Source organism: Antedon bifida, chromosome 5 (assembly GCF_963402885.1).
Source record: "Antedon bifida chromosome 5, ecAntBifi1.1, whole genome shotgun sequence".
In the NCBI taxonomy this organism is placed as follows: domain Eukaryota; kingdom Metazoa; phylum Echinodermata; class Crinoidea; order Comatulida; family Antedonidae; genus Antedon; species Antedon bifida.
The window spans coordinates 1,793,152-1,817,265 of record NC_136230.1 but is presented as its reverse complement, the minus strand read 5'-3'; the positions used below and the strand labels follow the sequence as shown (position 1 = coordinate 1,817,265).

The 24,114-nt window shown below is 32.8% G+C and overlaps 1 protein-coding gene across 1 annotated transcript; it reads right to left on the bottom strand.

The window, feature by feature from the left end:
* Window positions 1-2,757: 2,757 nt before the first annotated feature.
* LOC144842516 (uncharacterized) lies at window positions 2,758-23,166 on the bottom strand. The gene is made up of 20 exons (XM_078698963.1): window positions 23,109-23,166; window positions 22,266-22,487; window positions 21,791-22,009; window positions 19,915-20,169; window positions 19,260-19,430; window positions 18,032-18,184; window positions 14,191-14,532; window positions 13,707-13,964; window positions 12,816-12,959; window positions 10,095-10,268; window positions 9,072-9,404; window positions 8,298-8,335; window positions 7,750-7,890; window positions 6,901-7,225; window positions 6,500-6,681; window positions 5,950-6,090; window positions 5,378-5,496; window positions 4,767-5,032; window positions 4,084-4,150; window positions 2,758-3,414 (listed from the first exon to the last, which is right to left on the bottom strand). The coding sequence occupies exons 1-20, from the start codon at window positions 23,164-23,166 to the stop codon at window positions 2,916-2,918; spliced, it is 4,107 nt and encodes a 1,368-aa protein (XP_078555089.1). The 3' UTR covers window positions 2,758-2,915.
* Window positions 23,167-24,114: the final 948 nt, after the last annotated feature.

The window sequence follows — 24,114 nt, the reverse complement described above, 5'->3', positions numbered from 1 at the left end:
CGTAAGAGATGGATAACTTGTGACCTTTATCTTACGAGGCTTTTTCAACTGAAGTCTATAACTAAAATATTATAACGCAGCGACTTATACGCGCGCATAAAACTGATTCCCGGGAAGCAACGCTAAAACGCAACGCAAGCAAGTTGACCAATACAGTCGGAGAGCCGCGTTGGGAAATATGACCGTTATCGCTGAATTTTCGACTTCGCATGACGTCATAAATTTTAGAAGCCCTCTCTCGGCACAGAAGCATCAACGTTTCGCGCGAAAACATTAGCATAAAGTATACGTTATTTAATAGCTGTTTAATAAACATTAGTAGGCGAAAAATTAACCATATATGGTAAGATCAGTTCCTTATATGTTTAAGATGTCGCAGGTCACCTAATTTTCTGAATAATTTGTTGGATTTGTTGTCAGCGACAATTTCTTTCCAAAGTTCGTGTGCGTCCGTCAAAACTGAAGTTTTCTAACAGGTGTTTGTTTACAAATTTTCCATTAGTGGGATTTGCATCCCATACAGTGAATTACCAAAAAACCGACGTATATGGATAGAGTAAGTATCAATAGTCTGTTTTACGTTAAAATTGGCTTGAAACCCTATTTAAGCTTCCTATAGCGAACATTTTAAAAAAGGTCCTCATGTCATATATTGTTACGTCTCGCGGCACTAGTTCCGTCGTGTGTGGTGCATGGTGTGTTGATTGTGGTTGTTGTAGGTGAGTATATGCACGACCTGGTGGATCGTTGTCGTATTATATCGGCCTAGGCCTAGTAACATGTTCTGTTAATAATTTAAATACTTTAGTTACAATTTAGTTTTATTAAAGTATCGTTACAATCCTACTCTATATTGAAGATGCATTGGGAAGTTTTAAAAAGATAATTAAGCAAATCGCAGCCTGATACAGGTATAGGCCTACCTATTCTATATAGTTAAATATTTATTTATAGTAAAATTATTGACAACTGAGGGGTACAATTTATTTATAATATTAATAATTATTACAATAAACAGACATAAGGAAATTTTGTATTTGCTGCTTTTTCATGGTAGGCCTATATCTGAAAATGTTTTCAGGTTGTTGAATAATTATACTGTATAACGATGCAATGTTTTGTTCATATCATAGTGACAATTATTTAAATAGTTCCATTCATTACATTTCAGCTATTCATTTTCATTTTAGGTTTTTTGTTGGTATCAAGACTCGACGATTTTCTGTCTCGTTCTTCAATATGAGGTTGGACGGTGGAAGCTGTAATGGTTTTCTCGATTTCAATATCATTGCTGCAGCTGATAGTTTTTCATTTTATTCGCTAATAATAATATAACATATACATTCATACGCATTCAAGTTTTAGAAGCGTTTCAGATCAGTCAATGATAAGATATAAATTAAGTTGCAATTGATTGATTGATTTACTTTATTAACCAGAGTCACACAGATACATACAATATAAACATATAAAACAATCATAAAATCAGTACAACCGTAAGACTCACGTAAGTTAATATGATATAGGCCTAGCTAGTTTGTTATGTTTGATGAACAAGGTGCTATTTAAATAATATATACAGTAGTAGTATTTACTATTTATATCAGTATTGTTTGAAAGATATTTGTATTAAAAACTGCTTTTTCACATTCTGTATACGTAAAAAAAAAATTGGTTGCTTGTGTGAAATGCAAGTTGTATCTAATAAAGTAATATTTATATACAAGTGTGACATTTACTGCCAGATACTGAAATACTGAGTACCAACCAATCACTGTAACAATACTCAAGTAAATGATGGACTTATATTTTTATATCTTGGTTTCAGCTGGGCCCATAATTATCTTTTTTAAAAACATGACCATATAAAAATACACGTTTGAGTCTCTGAAACAAACATGCCCGATTTTATAAAACATTCCCCATATATAAATTGAAAATGGGTTATTTTTTTTAATTTTTCCATTTATTGTTTTTTTAACAGTTTTTTATTTGTTCTGGGCCTAGTTTCTCCTTCAGGCTTCTTCTTGCTTGGTATATGAGCAGAGCTGGGATAGACCTACCACCAGCCTAGACTATAGAATACCCAGCTACTATTATTAACACTCACTAGGGTAGGCCTACCTATCTAATATTAGTATTATATCAGAATTACTCAGCCTAGCTAGGCCTAGAAAATACTATTTTTAGGCCTAGCTAGGCTAGAAATCAAGTAAGTAATTATAGTAGGTAGCCTTTCCTAGCTCAGAAACCAAATAGAACAATAATCGGGGAGCAAATTGAAATCTTAGGCCTATGACGTAATACGCCTGCATGAAAACCGTATTGAACACAGACACGATTCGGTCCGGGACGATTCGTACCAGCTTCGTAAAACGTAAACAAAGTTTCAAAATGGCGATTTTTCGATCGAAACAGAACAGAAATGTAGTAGGTTTGGTTTGATTAGTGGGAGTTGCATCCCAAGAAAGCTTAAAATTAGATTTTTATTTTAATAGATAGCTTAATAGTTTATCTTGAAAGGATTTTAAATTCGCTTTGAAACCTTATCTAGAAAATATGAAATTTAATGATTTTTTACCATCATTTAAAAAAAAATTAAAGTAAAAAAGTTTATACATAAAATAATGATATTTCTTGAAACAAAAAATCTGTGGAATTTAGATCACAGTTTTTATCATTATTTACGCTTGTAGTTCAACTATTGAAATACGTTTATTGATTTCATTTAATATCAAAATTATACCATTTTCTAAGTGTACTAAAATAGCAAAAATTCCAACATTTTCCACGAAGCGCGCCCTCACAATGAATGAAATCAGTGATGCGTTACCAACCCGGCTTTCCGACTGATAGCAATTACAATGTAATTTGAATAAATATAACTTTGCTAGAAAATAGCACCTTAAAAAGTATTAAATGACGGTTTTACTAGTAGATTGCATAGCCGAAAGTGAAATATCATTTGTATCGGACCCCTTTCGTGTGTCAGACACCAGTCGCTTTGTATGGCGCTCCGCCGGTAGAATGCAATTTCTAACTGCATTAAACCAGGATCGCCATACCTGTCTACATTCATTTCGTAATACACAAAAAAGAATAAAGACAGCAACTCCCTGGAAAGAGTTTAATACAGTGAAAATAACGACAAACACGTTACTTGTTGTGTGTTTGAAAGATAAAAATCCAAACATCCACGTGAGGCCCAACAATAGTGAAATGGCTATGGCGTTTGCCGCTCTTTTTCTCTTCGTTTTCCTGGTTTTCGTGGCAATCTTTCCGAGGGTTGGTGCTCGAATGAACAGTTTCTTGATCACCATTACAAAGATGACAAAGTTGCAACCGATGATTGCGCCAATAGGTGCAATCACGAATATGTTGAAAAACACCCCCATCGAACTGTCAACGTAGCAACTGGAATAACAAAAACAAACAAGCTAATTAGTTCTTTAAAATCGTTCCAATTATCCCGAGCACACTTCCAGTCTGCCTATAAAGCCACTCTCCTCAATTCGGCATCAATTAATTCATCAACCATTCATTAGCAACCCGATTACTCATCAGCTGTTGTCGTGTCTAAAAGTCATTCTGCATCCTCAACAAAATATATGAGCATGCGCAGAATGACTGTCGGTTGCGTGGCATTAAAAACACCCTAATTAAATATTGTGGCTTTATTTCATTTTTTTCATTTATTTATTCGACCAATACACAGATACAGAACAGAAACAGAGCACAATGGTCAGGGGCAACTAACTCAAAGTTAGAGTCAGTTGCCCCTTAAAAAACATCGAAATACAAGAAATATTGCACCAAGTAAAACATTGTACAAGCTCTTATAATTACATCTACACTGTAACACCCGATTTTGCAGCTGTCGCTAGATACTATCTAACTTACTTTCGCAAGTCAGTTAGATACAAGTTTAGATGCATAGTCAATTAGATAGTATTGTACCTTTGGTAGCAGCAGAATCACGGTGAAGAAACGTGACATTGGAAGCCTAGATATTGGATTGTTTTTTGGGCATTACTATTAAATTCAGTTTCGTTTACTTGTTAGTTGACATCATATTATACTTACTAATCTTCGTTTGTATAAAATTTCTTTGACGACAAATACAACGCAACAATCACTACCAAAGGTATGCCTGCAAAATAATGTATACACAGTAAGTAATTGTGATTGTTAAAATGTTATAAAACTAAACATTAAAATAAATGAATTATTACTGTTTACTATTCTATATGATTTTATTGAATTCGTCCAACTTTTATTTCATCTTTTAAAATATTGTACATTGCACGCAATAAATATAATCAATAGATATAATTAATATTGTGTAGTGCCATACAATATTATTATTATTATTATTATTATTATTATTTTAAATCATTTTCGTATCCGTGAACTAACATACTTCTCTAGTGTTCAACATTGTTTTCAAGTAACATTCATTTTTTCTACACATCAAAGTATTATTGATCAAAACGTCGAGAAACTCAACAGTTCTTTTCAGAAGTAATATACGTGGTTTCATCAACATTTGATTTCGCCATGCAAACCTTCAAACAATATATTGTTTAATCATATTGACATTTAAAAAAAGATCTTTTTTTTAAATGTCAATATGATTAAACAGGATGAAACACACTCATGTGTGATTGTTAATATTAGCTTAAACATTTGATTAAAAGAAATAATATATGTTTGTTAGAGCTATTATTATATTCTCTAAAACCAACTGCTGTAAGACTTCGACATACCCCAGGCTAAGCTTCCTGCAGTCCACCAAACCTTTCGTCCAGGAACGTTAAACACTTTGATGATTAGAAAGTACATACTTATGGCTTCCACGAAAGTCCAAGATATTGATACTAGTAGAAAGTAGTGTAGTAGGACTGCCACGGCTATGCAGGACCCGCTACCGATGTCTGGTCGATCAATACCAAGGACAAACACCACGTCCAAGAGCAGAAGCGCGATGCATAAGTTGATCATTATCTTTTGGGGCATACGTTGTCTGATTTCCCTACGATAAAAATAATGTTTTTTATAAAAACTCTGAATAATTGATTCACGAAATAACATGATTAATCTATCAAACAAGTTTGAAAAAAAAACCATGGCCATGATGTGCCCAAATATGGTAGTGATATGCTCAAATATGGTAGTGATATGACATCATCATGTCTATATATGGGCACATCACATTTGTTTTGTCACATAAAGTTTGATAGTGTAGACAGAGCTTTACAACCGTTACTGAAGATTTTTTTAAATACATAGCTGGCCTATTCGAGGTTCACCAACGATTTTGTAGATACGATACGATAAAACTTTATTTTCACAACAATTATGTTTTCATTATACTTACTTTACACTTAATAATGTAATTATTGTTATAATAAAGCAACAAATAGACAACACGCAACCAATGTACGATATCCAGGACAACGCTATACCAGACGGATCCACCTCATCTGTTTTACGAAACTGAAATAAAAAATTGGAAACAAATACTTATTGTATCGCTTTTTTCCTTTGTGTACGTCAGTATAGGCATAAACCCAACTTATCCTCTCTGATCAGGAGAAGGAAAAGAAGACAGATCGGACTAAGACACGTGCGTTTGTTACCAAATTGGAAGGAAAGAAGTTGAAAAGGTCCCAGAGGAAAAATGAAAACGATGGCGGATGACAAGCGTGAATGGTAGATAAAGCCAAAGACTGTGAAGATGGAAAAGAAATCAGCCTTAAAATGCAATTTAGCATTTCTTAAATCTTGGTGATGTCTAACAAACACACAGATTTCAGATACGGTATATTGTTTTTAGAATAATATTATCAAGATACTACGCTAAAAGAACTAACAAAACCAACAACGCAAAAAACTCCTACAGACTACAGAATACTAATAAATACTTTTGAGATTGTGTAGAAATATTACCATAAGAACAGCAAAGCTAGTCAGATGAGAACATTCACATGTGACATCATCCTTATTTGGTGTTGTTTTGCAACCAAACTCTGACCAATCAGGGATGGTTTCGTTCCAAAATACGCACTTCGAATTGCTTGACGTCAGATTCTAAAGAAGTAATAGGTAGGTTACACTAGTAATATATTTTATTAGTTGGTTCAAACTCGTACTTGATAAATGATAAATGTTTGGAATTTAGAAAACTCAACTGTTTAAGAACAACAACTTAATATAAATGTAATGTACAATATCTCTATTTTGAAATGAAACTCCACAAATTAAAATAACACATTTTTATAGAAATTGTCATGTTTTTGTATATTTAGTTTTATAATACCAAGGTTATTCATGCTCTTATATTGGTATGTCTTGGATTAGGATCAGATTTAGCTAGAGGGACAATCCACATGAAATACAAAAATATTGCATTAGACCTATAATTACAAAATAAAGACAATTGTAGTTTTATCCTTAAGATAACAATTTCAGAAGTTGAAAATCTTTCAAGAATAGATACCTCTGGAACATTGAAGACAAGCTCTATCATTGTTTCTGAAGTCATCTCATGAGAAGGCCGGGTACTGTAAATGGTTGCTGCCAGAACAACTCCAGAAGTTGACCTGTTTGTTTCTTTAAGCGTTTCCGATGGAAAGAGTACATCATTGAAAAATACAATAAAGCTAAGATTTGTCTGTGTTCCTGAAAAAAATATGAAGAATATAGCTTGAAATAGCTGGCTTACTTGCCAATGGCAATATGGGAGAATTAATGAATGAGGTATACGATGATTTCCACGCATAAAGTGGGTTTTCACACATTTTGAATTGCATTATATTATTATTTTATCTTAAATAAAGCATTGGTATTTGCATAACAAGCAACATTTCTTTGAAAAACATATTTTAACTCATGTAATACCATTTGGTCCAGTCAAAATGTTCTTAGGTAACCGAATTGACAAATCTGATTTCTTATTTTGGCAGCTTTTATCAATACACGACGAGGCTGTATCATTAGCAGCAACCAAGAAAAATACATCTGACGTCAGAGATTGTGTATTCAAACTTTTGGTTTCTAAAGCAAATGTGTCCGCAGTTTCGGTAAGATTTTGACCATCTTTAGCCGCTGTACCAATTTGGTGTTCAAGAGATGTTAAGATTGACGCGGTTGCTTCAGCGGTGATATCATTTTCGTCCAACACTCCAACAACATTATCAATGGTGTCAATTACAGCTTTAGTGACCTGAAGAAGATATTTGAAACACAATTAGATACAATACAGTTTATTATAGCAAACTGGAGGGTCGTTAGCCCAATCCAGTGATTAACGACAGGGTCTGAAATAGACTAGAACAGAACATGTATTATAGACTGTATACTATTACTATAAAAAAAAAAGAAGACCAAAGCGCTGTACATTAAGTAGAGAGCAGTATACGGACAAATAGAACATTTAAATTATTTCTTAAGGAAAAGAAAACTTCTTAACAAAAGTAAAACCTTGTCTACACCATCAAACTAGTTTGACAAAAAAAGTGTGATGTGCCCAAATATGGTAGTTATATGACGTCATCGTATCCATATATGGGCACATCACATTTTTTTGTCACATAAAGTTTGATAGTGTAGAAAGAGCTTTAGATAACATTTTCCTAAATGTGGACAAACCGTCTATTAATTAATCTATTTTATAATCTTTTTAAAATAATAATTTTTAGAATTTAATAATTATAAATGTGTCTAATTATAACTAACATTTTGACCTACGTTTTCATTAGTGGAGTTGAGTTCAACAATGTCTTCTAAGGCATCGGATACTTGAAGTATATCAGCAGATTTCAGAGTAGAATTGTCTGTTATCTCTTCAAGTTCAACAGTAACTTTTTCAACATTCTTTTCAGTAACATTCTAAATTAATGTTATTATAATAATTATAATTAAACATTTTTTTGAAACTTTGATTTAATACTAATGTTTTTTTCTTTAAGTCCATTGTGTTCTTTGAAATTGTGTAATTTACAATCTTAGTGACGTAAAACCATAAACAAGAATGAAGAACAAGAATAAAGGTAGGTTTACTACCAAAGAGCTAAGAAAGTATGTTGTTCCTAATATAGTAAAGCCTACAAAATGTATTTGTTCTAAACAAATAGGCCTACATTTAAAAAAAGTTGTTTTCAGTTTAAATTTTTTCCTTTTTTTATTTTTAGATTTCGCTGGTGTCTTGATAAAAGAGGAAATATGTTGCTGAAAACATGGGATAGTTCAAATGAAGTTTGACCAAAAACTGACAAGGACAAGTAAAAGGTACGTACCTTTGTAAGTGTTGCTATTTCCTCAGTAAGTTCAGTTTCTTCAAGAAAAGCAAGAGTATTTTAATGTATAATATATATATATATATATATATATATATATAACAGTAATAAGATGAAATTAATAGTTTGTAATATACAAAATCAAATACAGTTTACTATAAATACTGGTGCACTTCGTCGTTTAAACATTTTTAGTCGCGTGGACGCGACTCCATAGTTCACTATGTCGGTCGGTTGGTCGGTCTGTCTGTCTGTCTGTCGGTCTGTCTGTCGGTCCGGTATCACTATGCATTGTAGCACGCGACTTAATGGCTGTTGGCCTTGTTATAAATACATTTTGAATGTAATTAATATGAAAACCACAACATTCACACTTTATTAAATTTACTTAGTTTTTAAAATATCCGAATCATATTACACTAGCTCTCTTTACTATCCATGCATTTTACACACACACACGCTAAATGTAAAATTAAGTGGTGTATAAATTTATTCATAGGCTTATGTAAAACATTTGGACCAACTTGAAATGTACATTAAAAGAGTACGAGAAATGTTGGACCAGCTTGGTTCCCACTAGGACGCAACGTAAGGACGTAACGCAACACAGGTCATTTGACCAATAACAAGCGATGAATTACTAGAACTGGCGCTTGCCATTGGTCAACTCATTTGAGTTGCGCTTTACGTCCTTGCGTTGCGTTCTAGTGGGAACCTAGTAGTTTGGAACTTTACGTCAATATACAATGTGTTTAACAAAAATGTATAACTTACTTATGATGATAAGAAATGAGCAATCGGCTTTGTTATTAGCAGGGTCTTTTGCCGTGCACGTGACTTGATTTACAGAACCAATCGGATAACTTCTATTTGGTTGGTATGTGCAGTTTACCGACTCGTCTTCATTGACCTCTGGTACTTGCCAATTGGGTGTCTGGATCTCTGTTTCTATATCGTTTGGACACGTTATGTTAGGTGGTGTAGTGTCTGAAGTAGGCCTAACTGCTGTGGTAAATTTGGGCTCGGATGGAGTAGAAGTCACTTGGGTAGTGCGGCCTGTTGCTATAGTAACAGCTTCATCTGTTGTTAAATTTGATAGATCTTGATCTGAAGAAACAATTACATAATGTTGCGTGTTATGATTTCCATTTCATTCGTTGTTGTCAAAACACTCTTATAACATTAAAACGTCTTCGCTTTAAATAGATTATAATAATATAATGAAGGGCTGATGAAGGGCTAGTGTTGCCCGAAAGCTCTGCTAACTTTTCTGGCTGTTTACTTTATCGTTTTGATTTAGCTTTTCGCTTTTTTTTGTATCTCCATTGAGATCCAGCCACTGATACCCACAGCATTGTCATTTTTTTCAGTAATTTGCCTTTGGATTTATAATAATATAATATATATAAAGTAAAGTTAAAAATATTTTATTGCAATCAATTAATTGTAATTGGATATTACAATATATAAAATACATAAGTTGTTAAAAGAGTTAAACATTAACAGGTTACAAACAGTTTTTTAAATTAATACGTATTGTTGAATCAATTAGATATAACAATATATATACACATAGAGATCAATAACAAGTTTAAAATATTATGATAAAAAAGTTATTTTATAGAATGTATGGAACTGGGAGAAGTGAGCACCGAAAACATTTTCCTTGAGGACACATGATAATAATAATTACATTTGAGTTGCGCTTTACGTCCTTGCGTTGCGTTCTAGTGGGAACCTAGTAGTTTGGAACTTTACGTCAATATACAATGTGTTTAACAAAAATGTATAACTTACTTATGATGATAAGAAATGAGCAATCGGCTTTGTTATTAGCAGGGTCTTTTGCCGTGCACGTGACTTGATTTACAGAACCAATCGGATAACTTCTATTTGGTGGGTATGTGCAGTTTACCGACTCATCTTCATTGACCTCTGGTACTTGCCAATTCGGTGTCTGGATCTCTGTTTCTATATCGTTTGGACACGTTATGTTAGGTGGTGTAGTGTCTGAAGTAGGCCTAACTGTTGTGGTAAATTTGGGCTCGGATGGAGTAGAAGTCACTTGGGTAGTGCGGCCTGCTGGGGCGGATCCAGACATTTTTGAGAGGGTGGGTCCGCCGATAAAAAGGGCACATCAGATATTGAGTATTTGAGCCACAGCCCCCCCATGGTGGGGGTTGTGGCGAAGCGAATTTTGTTACAGGACACACTTAGATGGCCGGAAATGGCACTCTCGCACGCAAAATCCATGATAAATGGCACCTTTCTAGTTCGCCGGAAATGACACTTATTAGCAGGGTATAACGATGCAAAATTAAAAGTTGTTATTTTTCAACCAATTTAAACATTATCTGTTGGTATTTTGTTTCAATATTCCAATAAAGAAAGAATTACGAAAATCTGACTTGTAGTTTTCGAAATATAGGGTCTAAAACATTGCCGAAAATGATCGTTTTTAGCCACGAACGTTGTAAACAAATTGCGCCATTTTTCGCTAAAATAATTACATATAATTACGTTTTATAGTAATTTCTTTTATATATCAACATTGGAAATATCAATAAAATATGTTATTAAATGTTTATAAAATATATAGAGTTGTTTATTTAACGGAATTCGTACAAATTCATTGCTCTAAATTTGTGTAGTACCGTTCAGTACAGAGAGATCACGTGACTTCTTGGTACACGCGAGAGAAAACATTCCGCTGTGGGTGATTCGCGTCCACCAATCAAATAGCCAGAATCCAAAATCATTCAACCGTGAGCTCTGCCGATCGCGGGAAAGCTCAGCTTTGATTGGCTTACGATGACATCATATCACAAAATGGTGGTTTTGTAGTTGAGCCTCACGTAATTTTCACAAATATTGTTTCAAAAATGAAATAAATGAACCTTCTTTATGGTATGTGTGATTTTTCTTTAAAAGATTTGAATAATAAAGGCTTCATATCGAGAAAAAAACATTTTTTTTGGCACTTATAATAAATATTTCTCAGAGAAAAAAGCACATGGCTTCAACTTGTAGAACTATATTATCTTGGCATAGGAAGACAAACAAATCCCAGGTCATGAGAGGCTCAACTACAAAAACAAGGTTGAATAGTCTAATTTCGATGATTTTTTAGTAAACAATCTACCGCGTATGGTCGTACGCGCTAGATAGTACGATATTTTAACTACATTTTTTACATGTTTGGTTGGATGTAATGGAAATAAAAAATAGTTGATCTGATGGAATGATATGTAAATAAACAAATACTCAAAAGAATTATGTTTACAGTTCAATTATTTTCAGAATAATAATACATAAAAATGTGTTTACCAATGGACAAATAATCGAGTCAATGACATAGCGCGCATGGTAACGTACGCGGAGTTGAATCGTAAAAAGTTTACATGCGCCCTCTGTAGTATGTGAAACGATCTATTTTTAGAAGTTTAAGTAGAGATCATCACGCGTCACCACCTCTCACGATGCTCTTTGATCGGCCGCCGTAACTTAACATCGCGCTCATTGTGATAAATTTCTGTTTTTATTTTTGGGGTTAGTGTAGCCTACTCTGTGCATACTAATATACACACAAATATGTCACACAAATAAAATATTGAACCTCTAAAAAAAGGGCACCCTTAAAATTTAGGGGGGGTCCGGACCCCGTGGACCCCCCCTCTGGATCCGCCCCAGGCCTGTTGCTATAGTAACAGCTTCATCTGTTGTTAAATTTGATAGATCTTGATCTGAAGAATCAATTACATAATGTTGCGTGTTATGATTTCCATTTCATTCGTTGTTGTCAAAACACTCTTATAACATTAAAACGTCTTCGCTTTAAATAGATTATAATAATATAATGAAGGGCTGATGAAGGGCTAGTGTTGCCGGAAAGCTCTGCTAACTTTCTGGCTGTTTACTTTATCGTTTTGATTTAGCTTTTCGCTTTTTTTGTATCTCCATTGAGATCCAGCCACTGATACCCACAGCATTGTCATTTTTTTCAGTAATTTGCCTTTGGATTTATAATAATATAATATATATAAAGTAAAGTTAAAAATATTTTATTGCAATCAATTAATTGTAATTGGATATTACAATATATAAAATACATAAGTTGTTAAAAGAGTTAAACATTAACAGGTTACAAACAGTTTTTTAAATTAATACGTATTGTTGAATCAATTAGATATAACAATATATATACACATAGAGATCAATAACAAGTTTAAAATATTATGATAAAAAAGTTATTTTATAGAATGTATGGAACTGGGAGAAGTGAGCACCGAAAACATTTTCCTTGAGGACACATGATAATAATAATTACATTTATGTTATTATATAATATACCGGTTACTTTATTTTTTTATTGACAAAATGTTGTTATTTTTTTTTACATCATTGAATCACTTCTTGTTAGGAAGGTCTGTGTTTTGCTTTTAAAGAAGAGTTACCATCTGAGTAAACAATGTTGTTAATAGTTTCAAACTTTTGGAGCTAGCTTAATAGTAGGCCTACCTTTCTCACAAATAAATGTATTCAATCGACCTTTGCAGTTACGATCCAGCCATCCGTTTCCACGAAACTCACCGACGCAGTCTCCAGAGTTCTGTTTTGGACATTTATAGTCATAATCGTTTGGCTCACTAGGGTTTTCCCATTCTGTGAATAAATTATTTTGAAATTAAATTAAAATGCCGGTAAGTATACCTACATAAAAGGCATTGAATTGACATATTGATAATTCAAATAGTTATTGTAATAATGGCATGTCTAAAATTAATAAGAAACGCACAAATTCCGAGACACAATCAAATGGCGCCATGATCAGTAAACAATTACGTCATTTGACCATGACGTCATTTGACCGGACTTTTTTGAAAATATTATTTCCATCAAAGACAAAAACTTTTCTAATTTCTTTTGTTTTCTGTAAGAAAAATAAATATTTATCTATTAATTATCGTCGTTATTTATCATGCGTAAAACAGGCCTCCTTTAAATTAAAGAAAACTCGCACACCCTCGCCCATAATAATGCATAATTTTTCCACATGAGAACATTTTCTCTTTCTACAATGTTCGTCGCATCGACATACACATGCTTGCAAATACCACTTTCCTTTGAAATGGTTTTGCAGTTCTCCTATACAATTTCTGAACAAGCATTTTCACAGATTAAAAAAAAGGAATAACGTATAAATAAAAACAAAAAAGTAAAGAAAATTCCAATTATAATGACAGCAGTATTTATTCAATGATTAAATAATATATTTTTTTTTCGGTGATTGACGACCTTAATCTATGACCCTAACTCTTGCTTGTTTACTGATGTTCTACCCTCACACAAACATTAGGTCTATTGCTCCATCTTATTTCAAGCTTACTTAGAAAAAGTATAATATCGTACTAGTAAAATTGTTATACTCAGCTCCAGATGCCCACTTCCAATCACCTTCTTCGTCTATGTCGTTAAGTCCAATCCACGTTTCACAAGTACCGCTGCACATTCTCTTTATAAACGTATGCTTTGCTTCAGTATCAACCGTCGCTAAACTTGCCTGGTTGTCTTTACATACTTGAAGGGAATCAAACCAGTTGAGACGCTCCTCAAATAATCTGTAGCAGCTGCCTTCAAATGGATGCCACGAGTCTTGGCAACCATAACCTGTGGTTATTTTTTAAATATATTAGATTTTTTAAAAAAGGTTTATAAAATACTGCTTTAAATAAAATGAAGGTTTGTTAAGAATAATGACAATAACAATAATGTAACATTTTCATAACATTTTCTTTACACCACATAAATGGATTCTACTATTATTTAAACAAATAATTTTATAAATCTGATTCCAATTGGCAACAAAAACAAAACAATTTATTCTATAACTTACTAATGGTGATAAGAAATGAGCAATTCGCTTTGTTATTAGCAGAGTCTTTTGCCGTGCACGTGACTTGATTTACAGAACCAATCGGATAACTTCTATTTGGTTGGTGTGTGCAGTTTACCGACTCGTCTCCATTGACCTCTGGTACTTGCCAATTGGGTGTCTGATTCTCGGTTTCTATATCGTTTGGACACGTTATATTAGGTGGTGTAGTGTCTGAAGTAGGCCTAACTGTTGTGGTAGGCCTAACTGTTGTGGTGGTATATTCCGGCCTGGATGGAGTAGAAATCACTTGGGTAGTGGGGTCGGTATCATCTGTTGATATGGTAACCGTCTCATGTGTTGCTGAAAGAACAATGTTATATAATGTTGAGTATTATGATTACTTATTTAATAATCAAAACATTATATTAAAGATGTATTGTCCCTTTGACTAATTCCAAAAAAATAAAAAAAAAAGATTTCGAAAAAAAGTGGGTCATTTTGAAGTATCATAATACAGCAGTTTTTTTGACAGACGTCAAATAAGTTTGACTTCCAGTCAAAGTTTTCGATCAAAACATCTCATAATGCAACGCGCTTGTTTGGCTACTCTGTATGCATAATCATAAAACTTCCTCGCGATCTGTGTGAAAACACCTTCTCAACCGTGACGAGTTGTAAACAATCCTAATTAGCATCATGCATAATGCATACTCGTGGTTTGAAATCTTTGTTTACTTTCGCTCGCAACGATTTTTACCTTCCAAAAACAAAATTACAATTTCCAGGAACCCGAGGTCCATTATATTCCTAAAATTGTCTTACTTCAGCCCAAACCATGGTGGGACTGAGGTGTGACGGACACTCATTACCTTCATTCGGACATTCATTTCCGTTATAAAGTTGGGATTTTAGGCCGTGAAATAAAATTGTTTGCGGAACACTAATAATAATAATCTTGTTTTAATTAACAAACCTTACTCATTTCTGTGTATCATCATTGACGTTTGTAGTCGCGTGCAAACGTGACTCTATAGCTAACTCACTATGTCAGTCGGTTGTTCAGTCGGTCGGTCGGTAAACACTAACTCAAATTTGCACACGCGACTGCAGCCATAATATATGGCCTTGTTGATTGATTGATTGATCCCCACGCACATTTTCCTTTTTTTTACATTATACAATGTTTACTATTTTTGATTGGTATTAAATGTTTAAAAGTTGAAATGTTCGATGTTAACTGGAATTATATCTTTCCAAACATTTTTGTTTTTATTTTAATACTTTATTTTCGGAAATTATGTCAACTACCGCGAGTTAGTGACGTAAAATAATGATACCATAGAGACATTCTCCATGTGATAACTAACTTAACTATTATTTTTAAAGTAATGCCCTTCTTATATTATAAAAAACAGACTGAGAATGATAGTCATCAAATCAACATTTATTTCTTTTTCATTTTAAATTAAAGTAAAGTCATAATATTTATAATATGGTGATTAAATTATAATAAAAATCAACTGGAAAATCCACTGGAAAATCCACTGGAAAATCCACTGGAAAAACTTGAAATTCTCATTGTAATTCATTCTGGTTTAAAACGAACGTCTTAAATTTACAGTAAAAACTTAATTGCACTGTAAGATTTACAAATGATAAAAACGTTTTAAAAAGCAATTAAGTATAAAATAGTATTTGTAGCTTGAAAGGGTTAATTTATTCTTACCTTGTAAACCACGAACTTGCGCATTTATTGCGCATTCATAGCCTGACCATTTTCCTATGAAATCAACAGTCTTCCCAACTTTAAGATTACTATTATAATTAGGTATATACCATTGTGCATCAGTAGGCCTTTTGTCAGCATTGTATTTCAAACCCTTGAAATTTAACCATCCAATGACATCTCCAGGCTCGACAGTAATGCGATTAGTTTCATTTACTATAAACACGTGTGTGTCGACACCAACGGACGCGTCATTGGAGTATTCACCATGAGCTGGTATTTCGTTGAACCCTACAATTTTAACATTTGTTGAATCAAGATGTCTCCATACTATAGCTTGAAATTGTGTACGATCTGTATCTATATCTGCTTTGTATGTCCAACTATAGACTTTTCCACTACAAGAGAAGTTTTTGGATGATGATACGGCTAAAAAACCTCCAGTGATGTTGTATCTGTATCCATTTAATAGCGAACCAGCATTGCAATTTGTAACTGTGAAATAAAGACAGTAATAATGTGGGTGAACAGCACGACAAATGAAAAAAGAAAAATAAGTTGATAAAAATGATACAGGCCTATGATGTAAAAAGAATACGATTATTTCGCGTTCTGAAAAAACTATTATTAAATGCTATGGAATTAAACTACATCCACGAGATATAAATCGTCATTAAAAATAATAATAAATATTTAATATTTTATTGAATAATATTTATAGGCCTACAATAGTTTACAAGTTAAATTTTCTTGAATTAATTGAACATAATTAGTCTACCTAATTGATTAATCATACCAATCATAACAATCATACCTGATGATTCCAATTTGTAACAAAAACCAAGAATTATAAGCAGATTGAACAAGTTAAGTAAGCGGTTCATAAACATCTTCTCTGTTCCTCCAAATACCCGTATGTGTCATCATGTAAATCCAAGTCAACTGAATCGGTGTTTTTATACCCGACACGTTTATCTGCGTATTCATCATCTACGTTTTTTTTGTTGATTGACCAACACCCTTTTCCTTTTTAATCCGATAAACAATATTTCTATTGTTTGAAATATTCTTAAAATGTTTTATTTTAACCAGGAAGTAAAATTCTAAGAAACTTTACCGCACCTAATCACGCCCCTTTATAGAATCGTTTTTCATAGATACAGAATGTTTGCCTTTAACATACTATTTCAGAAAAAGTGCATATTTCATTTTTCATTTTCGCTTGCACGAAAACGGGTTAATTCGCTTGAACTGGACATCAATTTACGGTTTAAACACCATTTTTTGCGTCAATCATTTTCAACTTGTTGGCAACACATTTTAATTACTTCCGACGAACCCTTTCCTATATCACGTTTGAATATTAATTAATTCTCAATATCTATATCAATTCATGCTAGAATAGAAAACAGGGTCAACATTTTAAAGATGTTTAAATCTGTCCGAATCCGGTGTGCTACCATAGTATAAGTCACATAATAGTTCCGACCGGCCGCAAGTAAAATTGTATGTTAAAATATTATTATTATTATATATGTATATTACACTAAATCTACAAATCCAGTATAAAATGGTAATTTGTTTGGCCATGTGCCTGTCCAACTTGACCAATAGTATTGGTGATCCGTCGAACTTGTGTTGTTTTATGTCATCAGAGTGGGAGCCAAGCTTAAATTTGTTTACAATAAAATATAATTGAGCCGAATCGCCAAAATTAACACAAGTTTTAATTGGATCTCAACCTATGTTGCGATCGCCATGTTTTTGTTTGGAATGAGGAAGGATTCTTTGATTGTGCGAATTGCACAATGTACAATTTCCTCAAATCGATGTGAAGGTAAAACGAATCGATTTTCAAACACAAACTGCGCTAATGAACCAGGAAATTACATTAAAAACATGTTGGCACTGTAGGCCTACTTCATGGAATCGTTCCTTGGAACACCATGGCATAAACCCCTCATTTGCCATCCGGATTTAATATTGGAATGCTAATGGAGTTTCCTTAGCAACCAAATAACTATCTGTTATTACATTAGTAGTTTGGTTGTTGCATTTATTTTCCACACATTCAACAAAATAGAACAAATATTTATTAGATAAGGAACCATCTTTTGAAAAATTGTAACTTACCAGTTGTAACCGAATTATTCCATGCCTCATTGGTACCATAAACTGGTTTAGCTTCTTCGGTAAATTTAGGCCCGGATGTAGTGGAAACCACTGGTGGAGTAGTGAATGTATCATATGTTGCTGCAATGGTAGTCTTGCGTGTTGTTGAACGAACTACAATAAATAATTTAGATTATCGTTATGATTATTAATGCTATTACTCATTACACACCGGTTAAAACGTATTGATTTAAAAAAAAAATATTATTACCTTGTGAATTATAATTGTACCACAAACCTTGGCGTTAAGTAACGGCTTATAGGATTCATCCACCACCCATTTCAAGTATTTGAATTTCAACTGACAACGTATATCTTAATTCTAAGGGATCTGACAGTAAATTCTCCTTCATTACTAAAGCCATTTTAAGGTTCATTATTTAGGTTGACTGTCCAGCCTGCTGCACAGCAAACACTTATAATAAAACCTAAAAAACCTAATAATGATGATCTAAAAATCTTATGCTACCATGGACTACTATTAAAATTAAAGTAAATTATAATTTCAATCATGTTTCTTTAATTATTATGACCTTATATTTAAAGTTGTTGTATACTCAAAATTCCTTCAATACAAGATCATTTTTTATTTAGGCCTAATGTTTATTAAAACACCCTGTACATTAAAACAAATTGAAAGTACTGTATGTGCTTTACAATTGCAAAACACTATTGTTATACATTAGACGATACTAAACAATATAAAATATTGTACCACGTTCTAGATTGCACATAAAATAATAATAATTATATGTTAAAAGTAATCCTAGACATAAGAACATGGAAATCCAAAGCAAAAATTAACAAAAATATTTAGGGTGGTACGATACTTTTTTATTGAAAATATTTGTAATTATCATATCATTTTTTTAAATTTTACATTGCTGGATCACATACTTTTTAAATGTTCACCCTCTGTATAAACAATGTTGATATGTTACTCATTTTAAAACTTTGGAGCAATAGCAAGATATTTTTTTTATAATGGCGTCACTTCTTTCCATTCTATTATTTTACATCAGTTAACTTGTAATGTTTCTATCTTTCCATCTTGCTTTTCTGTATAATGAATTATATTTTTTGTTGTGAAGAGTTTTTTTTATTAGGATTTTAACCAGCCTGTTAGTGGCGAAGATTCGCTGTTGGTCTGGAATGAAAAAGAAAAAATATAAGGCAAGTATTTGTTTACCTTTCTCACAAATAAAGCTGTTCTTTCGATTCTGGCAGTCACGATCCAACCATCCTGTTCCATCAGAGCCTGCTATCACGCTGGCGCAATCTCCAAATGTTGCCATCCAATTTAATGAGAAACTAGAGCTATGATCTCTGTTGTTTGGCTCTTCGGTTTCTTCCAACCACACTGCGAAAAATTTTAAGTTCAAAAATAGCCTAAAATTCACTTCTTTAAAGCTCTCTGTCTACACTATCAAACTTTATGTGACAAAAAATGTAATGTGTCCATAATAATGGACATGATGATGTCATATCAATACCATATTTGGGCATATCACTACCATTGGGCATATCACTATCATATTTGGGCACATCATAATTTTTTTTTAATTAGTTTGATAATTTAGACAGAGCTTAAGAAGAAAATTTGAAAGAATTCGAATTTTGGAATCATTTGCAGCCGCTCTTGAACATTTAAGCCTACCATGGAGGTATAAAATTAGATACCTCCATGGTACGTACACGTGATACTATGTGCAATTAGTACATAGTTAAAATTAAGGATAACAAATATTTGTCTTGATTGATGATTCCTGTAGACAATACTCAAACATCAAACCATTGCTCCACTCTATATTTAAAAATTATTCAGAAAAAGAATAATATCGTACTAGTAAAATTGTTATACTCAGCTCCAGATGCCCATTTCCAGACACCTTCTTCGTCTATGTCGTTCAAGCCAATCCACGCTTCGCGTCCGCTACGGATTCCCACTATAAACGTATGCTTTGGTTCAGTATCAACCGTCGCTAAACTTGCCTGGTTGTCTTTACATACTTGAAGAGAATCCAACCAGCTGAGAGGGTCCTCAAATACTCTGTAGCAGCTGCCTTCAAATGGATGCCACGAGTCTTGGCATCCAGAACCTGTGGAAATATTGTTTAAAGGTTCATAAATTACTGGTTGCTTTAAAATGTTTGAAAGTTTGTTTAAAAGAATTACACTGAATATTTACTTAAATCCTACTTTGGTTATAAATCTAACTTTTGAACATTTTATAAATCTTTGATAATACCAATTGGCAACAGAAACAAATAATTATATAAACAGACGGAAAGAGTTAAGTAAAACTCTCTCTACACTATCAAACTTTATGTGACAAAAAAAATATGATGTGCCCATATATGGACATGATGATGTCATATCACTACCATATTTGGGAATATTACTACTATATATGGGCACATCACATTTTTTGTCACATAAAGATAGTGTAGACAGAGCTTAAGTCTTTCAGAGATCATCAACTTCCATAAAAAAAATCCCCCCCGTTGTCATACAAACTGAATCGTCTTGTGATTAACAAGCCTTACTCAATTCTGCATATTCATCATTGATTGATAAGATTTACTGATTTAATTAAATTCAATACTTATGGTATTTTATTTTTTTAATTATACCCTCTACTCCAAATCTGAAAACAGTTTTTAAAACTGCGTAGGCCTATTTATATTCGAATAGAATATAAAGAAAGTCAATATTTTAAAGGAACGTTTATATTGGGTCTGAGTGTAAGTGCCTGCTTAACAACTTTTGACCAATAGTTTGGTGATGCGATTGGAGTCACATCACTTTTATTTTTTGTTTTTGCGTTTTTGTCTTGTGTTGTATGTTAGTGAGAACAAAGCTTAAATTTGCAATTGAGATAAAACATAATCGAACCGGGTCGCCAATATTTACATTTATTTTAGTTTATATTAAACAATATTTAACGGAAAGACCATTGGATCTCAACCTATGTTGCAATCGCCATGTTTTTGTTCAATAGGAAGGTTTCTTTTCACAATGTACAATTTCCTCATATCGATGTAATTATCAATTGGAACGTAAAGCGAATTTTTAACCACAAACTTCACCAAAGAACAAGGAAATTACGTTAAAAACATTTTGATCCGGAATTGAATCGTTCTCGGAAACCACTCATTTTGTCTTCCATGTTAATTGGAATGACAGAAAAATGTCTTTGTTTTGTAACTTGAAAAGGTTACTTTATTATTATTTTGTATTACTTTGTAATGTAACCAAGTTTAGTAATGTATACTGTTTTATACAGAAAATAAAATTGCGGATAACCAAAAAAAAAAAAATGTCTTTAGCTACCAGAAAAAATAATGGAACTTACCAGTTGTAACCGAATCATTCCATGCCTCATTGGTGACATAAACTGGTGTAACTTCTGCGGTAATTTTAGACCCGGATGTAGTGGAAACCACTGGGGGAGTAGTGAATGTAGCATCTGTTGCTATGGTAACAGTATTGCGTGTTGTTGAAGGAACTACAACAGTAACAAATTTACATTATATTTTTAATAATGTTTTACTCGTAAACTACGATTTTCATCCAATGTAACTGTTTACTTACAACTTTGTTTTAAAAAAAGGTATTACCGTGTGAACTACTACCAACTTGATTTCAATAGAAGCTAGCAATCATATTCCCTTCATAAATTATTAGCGATGTAAAGAGGACGAATAAATCTTAACTTACCGATTGTAACAGTAAAATTACAGGACGCGTTGTTTTTTGCATAATCCCAAGCAGAACACATAACAGTTGTTACTCGTTCGCTAAAATTAGACCCGGATGCAGGAGAACATTCCACTGATGGAGAAGTGTCTATGTCATCAGTTGATATGACGTCATAGTATATCGTTGAAGATGAATTCAGTTGATTTGACGGACAAGTAATATTAGGAGCTGTTGTATCTAGCAAATATATTACATTTATTATTATTTTTTTTTCCGTGAGATAATTTTACCAGACCTGGATGTGGACGTTTAATACTTTCCAAAATTTTAAAAATACAAATTGTTTATGAGGCCTATGGTATTGAATACACGACGGCAACTTCTGCCGTAGATGGCATGGATCATAATTATTTCTTGGATTGCACGTATAAAGTTTGTTTCAATTCTCCGATGAACTTCTGAATGAACAGGCTAATTTTGTAAAAATACATACCAACAATTAAAAGAAAACGACAAATATCTAAATACTGAGATCCTTGCCATGCGGTGCATTTTACAACGTGAGTGCCGTCAATAACATTCTGTCCGAATGCTGGGTTACAAAATATAGTATATCTATCTGGATCAGTTGTATAAACCTTATCACCATAGTCTACGACCGATGATGACGATGTCAAATTAGTTGGACAGTTTAATATTGCAGCACCGAAGATACCTATAAATTAAATTGAAATAATAATTTATCAGTTAGGCCTAGAAGAAAAATGGCAAAAGGCTTCTATTTCTACTTTGAGAAATATATATTCCCTGGGACATAATAATCATTCCCTCAGGGATGTCAAATCTTATATTTAACCTCTAAGCAGTCAATATCTGTATAATATTATACCTCCATAGTGGACACTGTATCCGCTAGTTTAGTTTAGTATTTAATACATAAGGTACAGTAAATACGGTGAACTTTAGTTCGTTTACCTTACTCTATTTCCTGTCTAAGCCGATTAGTACAAATCAATTTTCCGTTTACATTCCCATATAAAAGTAGCCCTTTCTCATAAAAGGGAAAGGTTTGCCTCTAAAAGGCCTTCTCAACACCCCTAATAGCTCTCGGCGATATTAGTTATTATTTTTCAATATTGGTCAACAATTTGTATTTTGTATGATTTTTGTTTTAAAATGATTTTCTTCTACGGAATTAAATCATTACTCTTACTCTTAATATTATAAATGTATTACTGTATTTTGAAATCACTATATGAAAACACCGTACTTATGATATTCAGCCTATGAATTAGTTAAAAATAATATAGCAAGAAGCCAAACAAAACGATCTTACCATGTGGCAAAAGAATGGCTAAAATGAAGGTAGTGCGCAGGAGGGTTGATATATCCATTTAGTGCTGATCACTCCAGTAACTTGATGTGAATACTAACCTCATTACCAGCATTGTTTTTAATATAATGTATAAGCACATTACTAAGCTAGCTACATTGTGTAAAAGCGAAATATCCGGACAAACAGGAACCTGGCAAGTTCATCATTCTTCATTGGTAATTTAAGTCTTTTTTTCCCTTCCCTTTTTACGGAAATCCTCCGCTATTAACTAGACCTCATAACGCAAGTAATTTGTCCAATCACAAGTGACGAATCATCTTAACTGTGGCTTGTGATTGGCCAAATTACTTTGCTACGTCCTTGTGGTAAATATAAATTTATTTTTAAAACAGTTATATGGCAAAATCGGCACTGTGGTCATGTTACAAGAGTTGTCAAAACAATAGAGATTATCTGATAAATACTGTATACTAGAAAGTAGGAAGCATTTTGCCATGACTGACAAACATAAAGCACGTACAGTAGGTCTAAAAGTACAAATAAAACTTGTTTGATTTAAAAACAATAGTAATAATGATTAGGCCTTTATTGAATTGAGGAATATAATAAGTTTATGGATATTTTTCACTCTTTTTTTTTAAACATTGTAAATATTGTTTGTCTTTGTATTGTGATTGTAATGTTTTATTGTAAGTTTTTTAATGTCTTTTTATGAATGTTTTTTTAATCTATTGCTCTAAAAAACAGGACCATCATGTAAAACAGGTGCGATATCTATACCTGATATGTTTTTATCCTGTATAAATAAATTTTAAAATAAATAAATATCCAACGTTTTGTAAAACTTCTGTTTCGCTTAAAGATAAACATTGTTTTGAATAAATTATCTTTAATAATTTAAAGATGTATTGTCCCCCCCAAAACATGAACAAATTAAATCAGACTTTGAATCGGGTATTTTGTAGTTTTAATAAAGTTAATCACTTCCGTAGAAACAAAAAAACCC

Excerpts from the sequence above, each read along its gene's own strand:
- LOC144842516 (XM_078698963.1), bottom strand. The coding sequence starts at position 23,166 with ATGGATATATCAACCCTCCTGCGCACTACCTTCATTTTAGCCATTCTT. Across the intron at positions 22,010-22,265 it reads TCGTTTTCTTTTAATTGTTG|ATACAACAGCTCCTAATATT; the intron begins GTATGTATTTTT and ends TATATTTGCTAG. Across the intron at positions 13,965-14,190 it reads CTCATTTCTTATCACCATTA|GTTATGGTTGCCAAGACTCG; the intron begins GTAAGTTATAGA and ends AAATAACCACAG.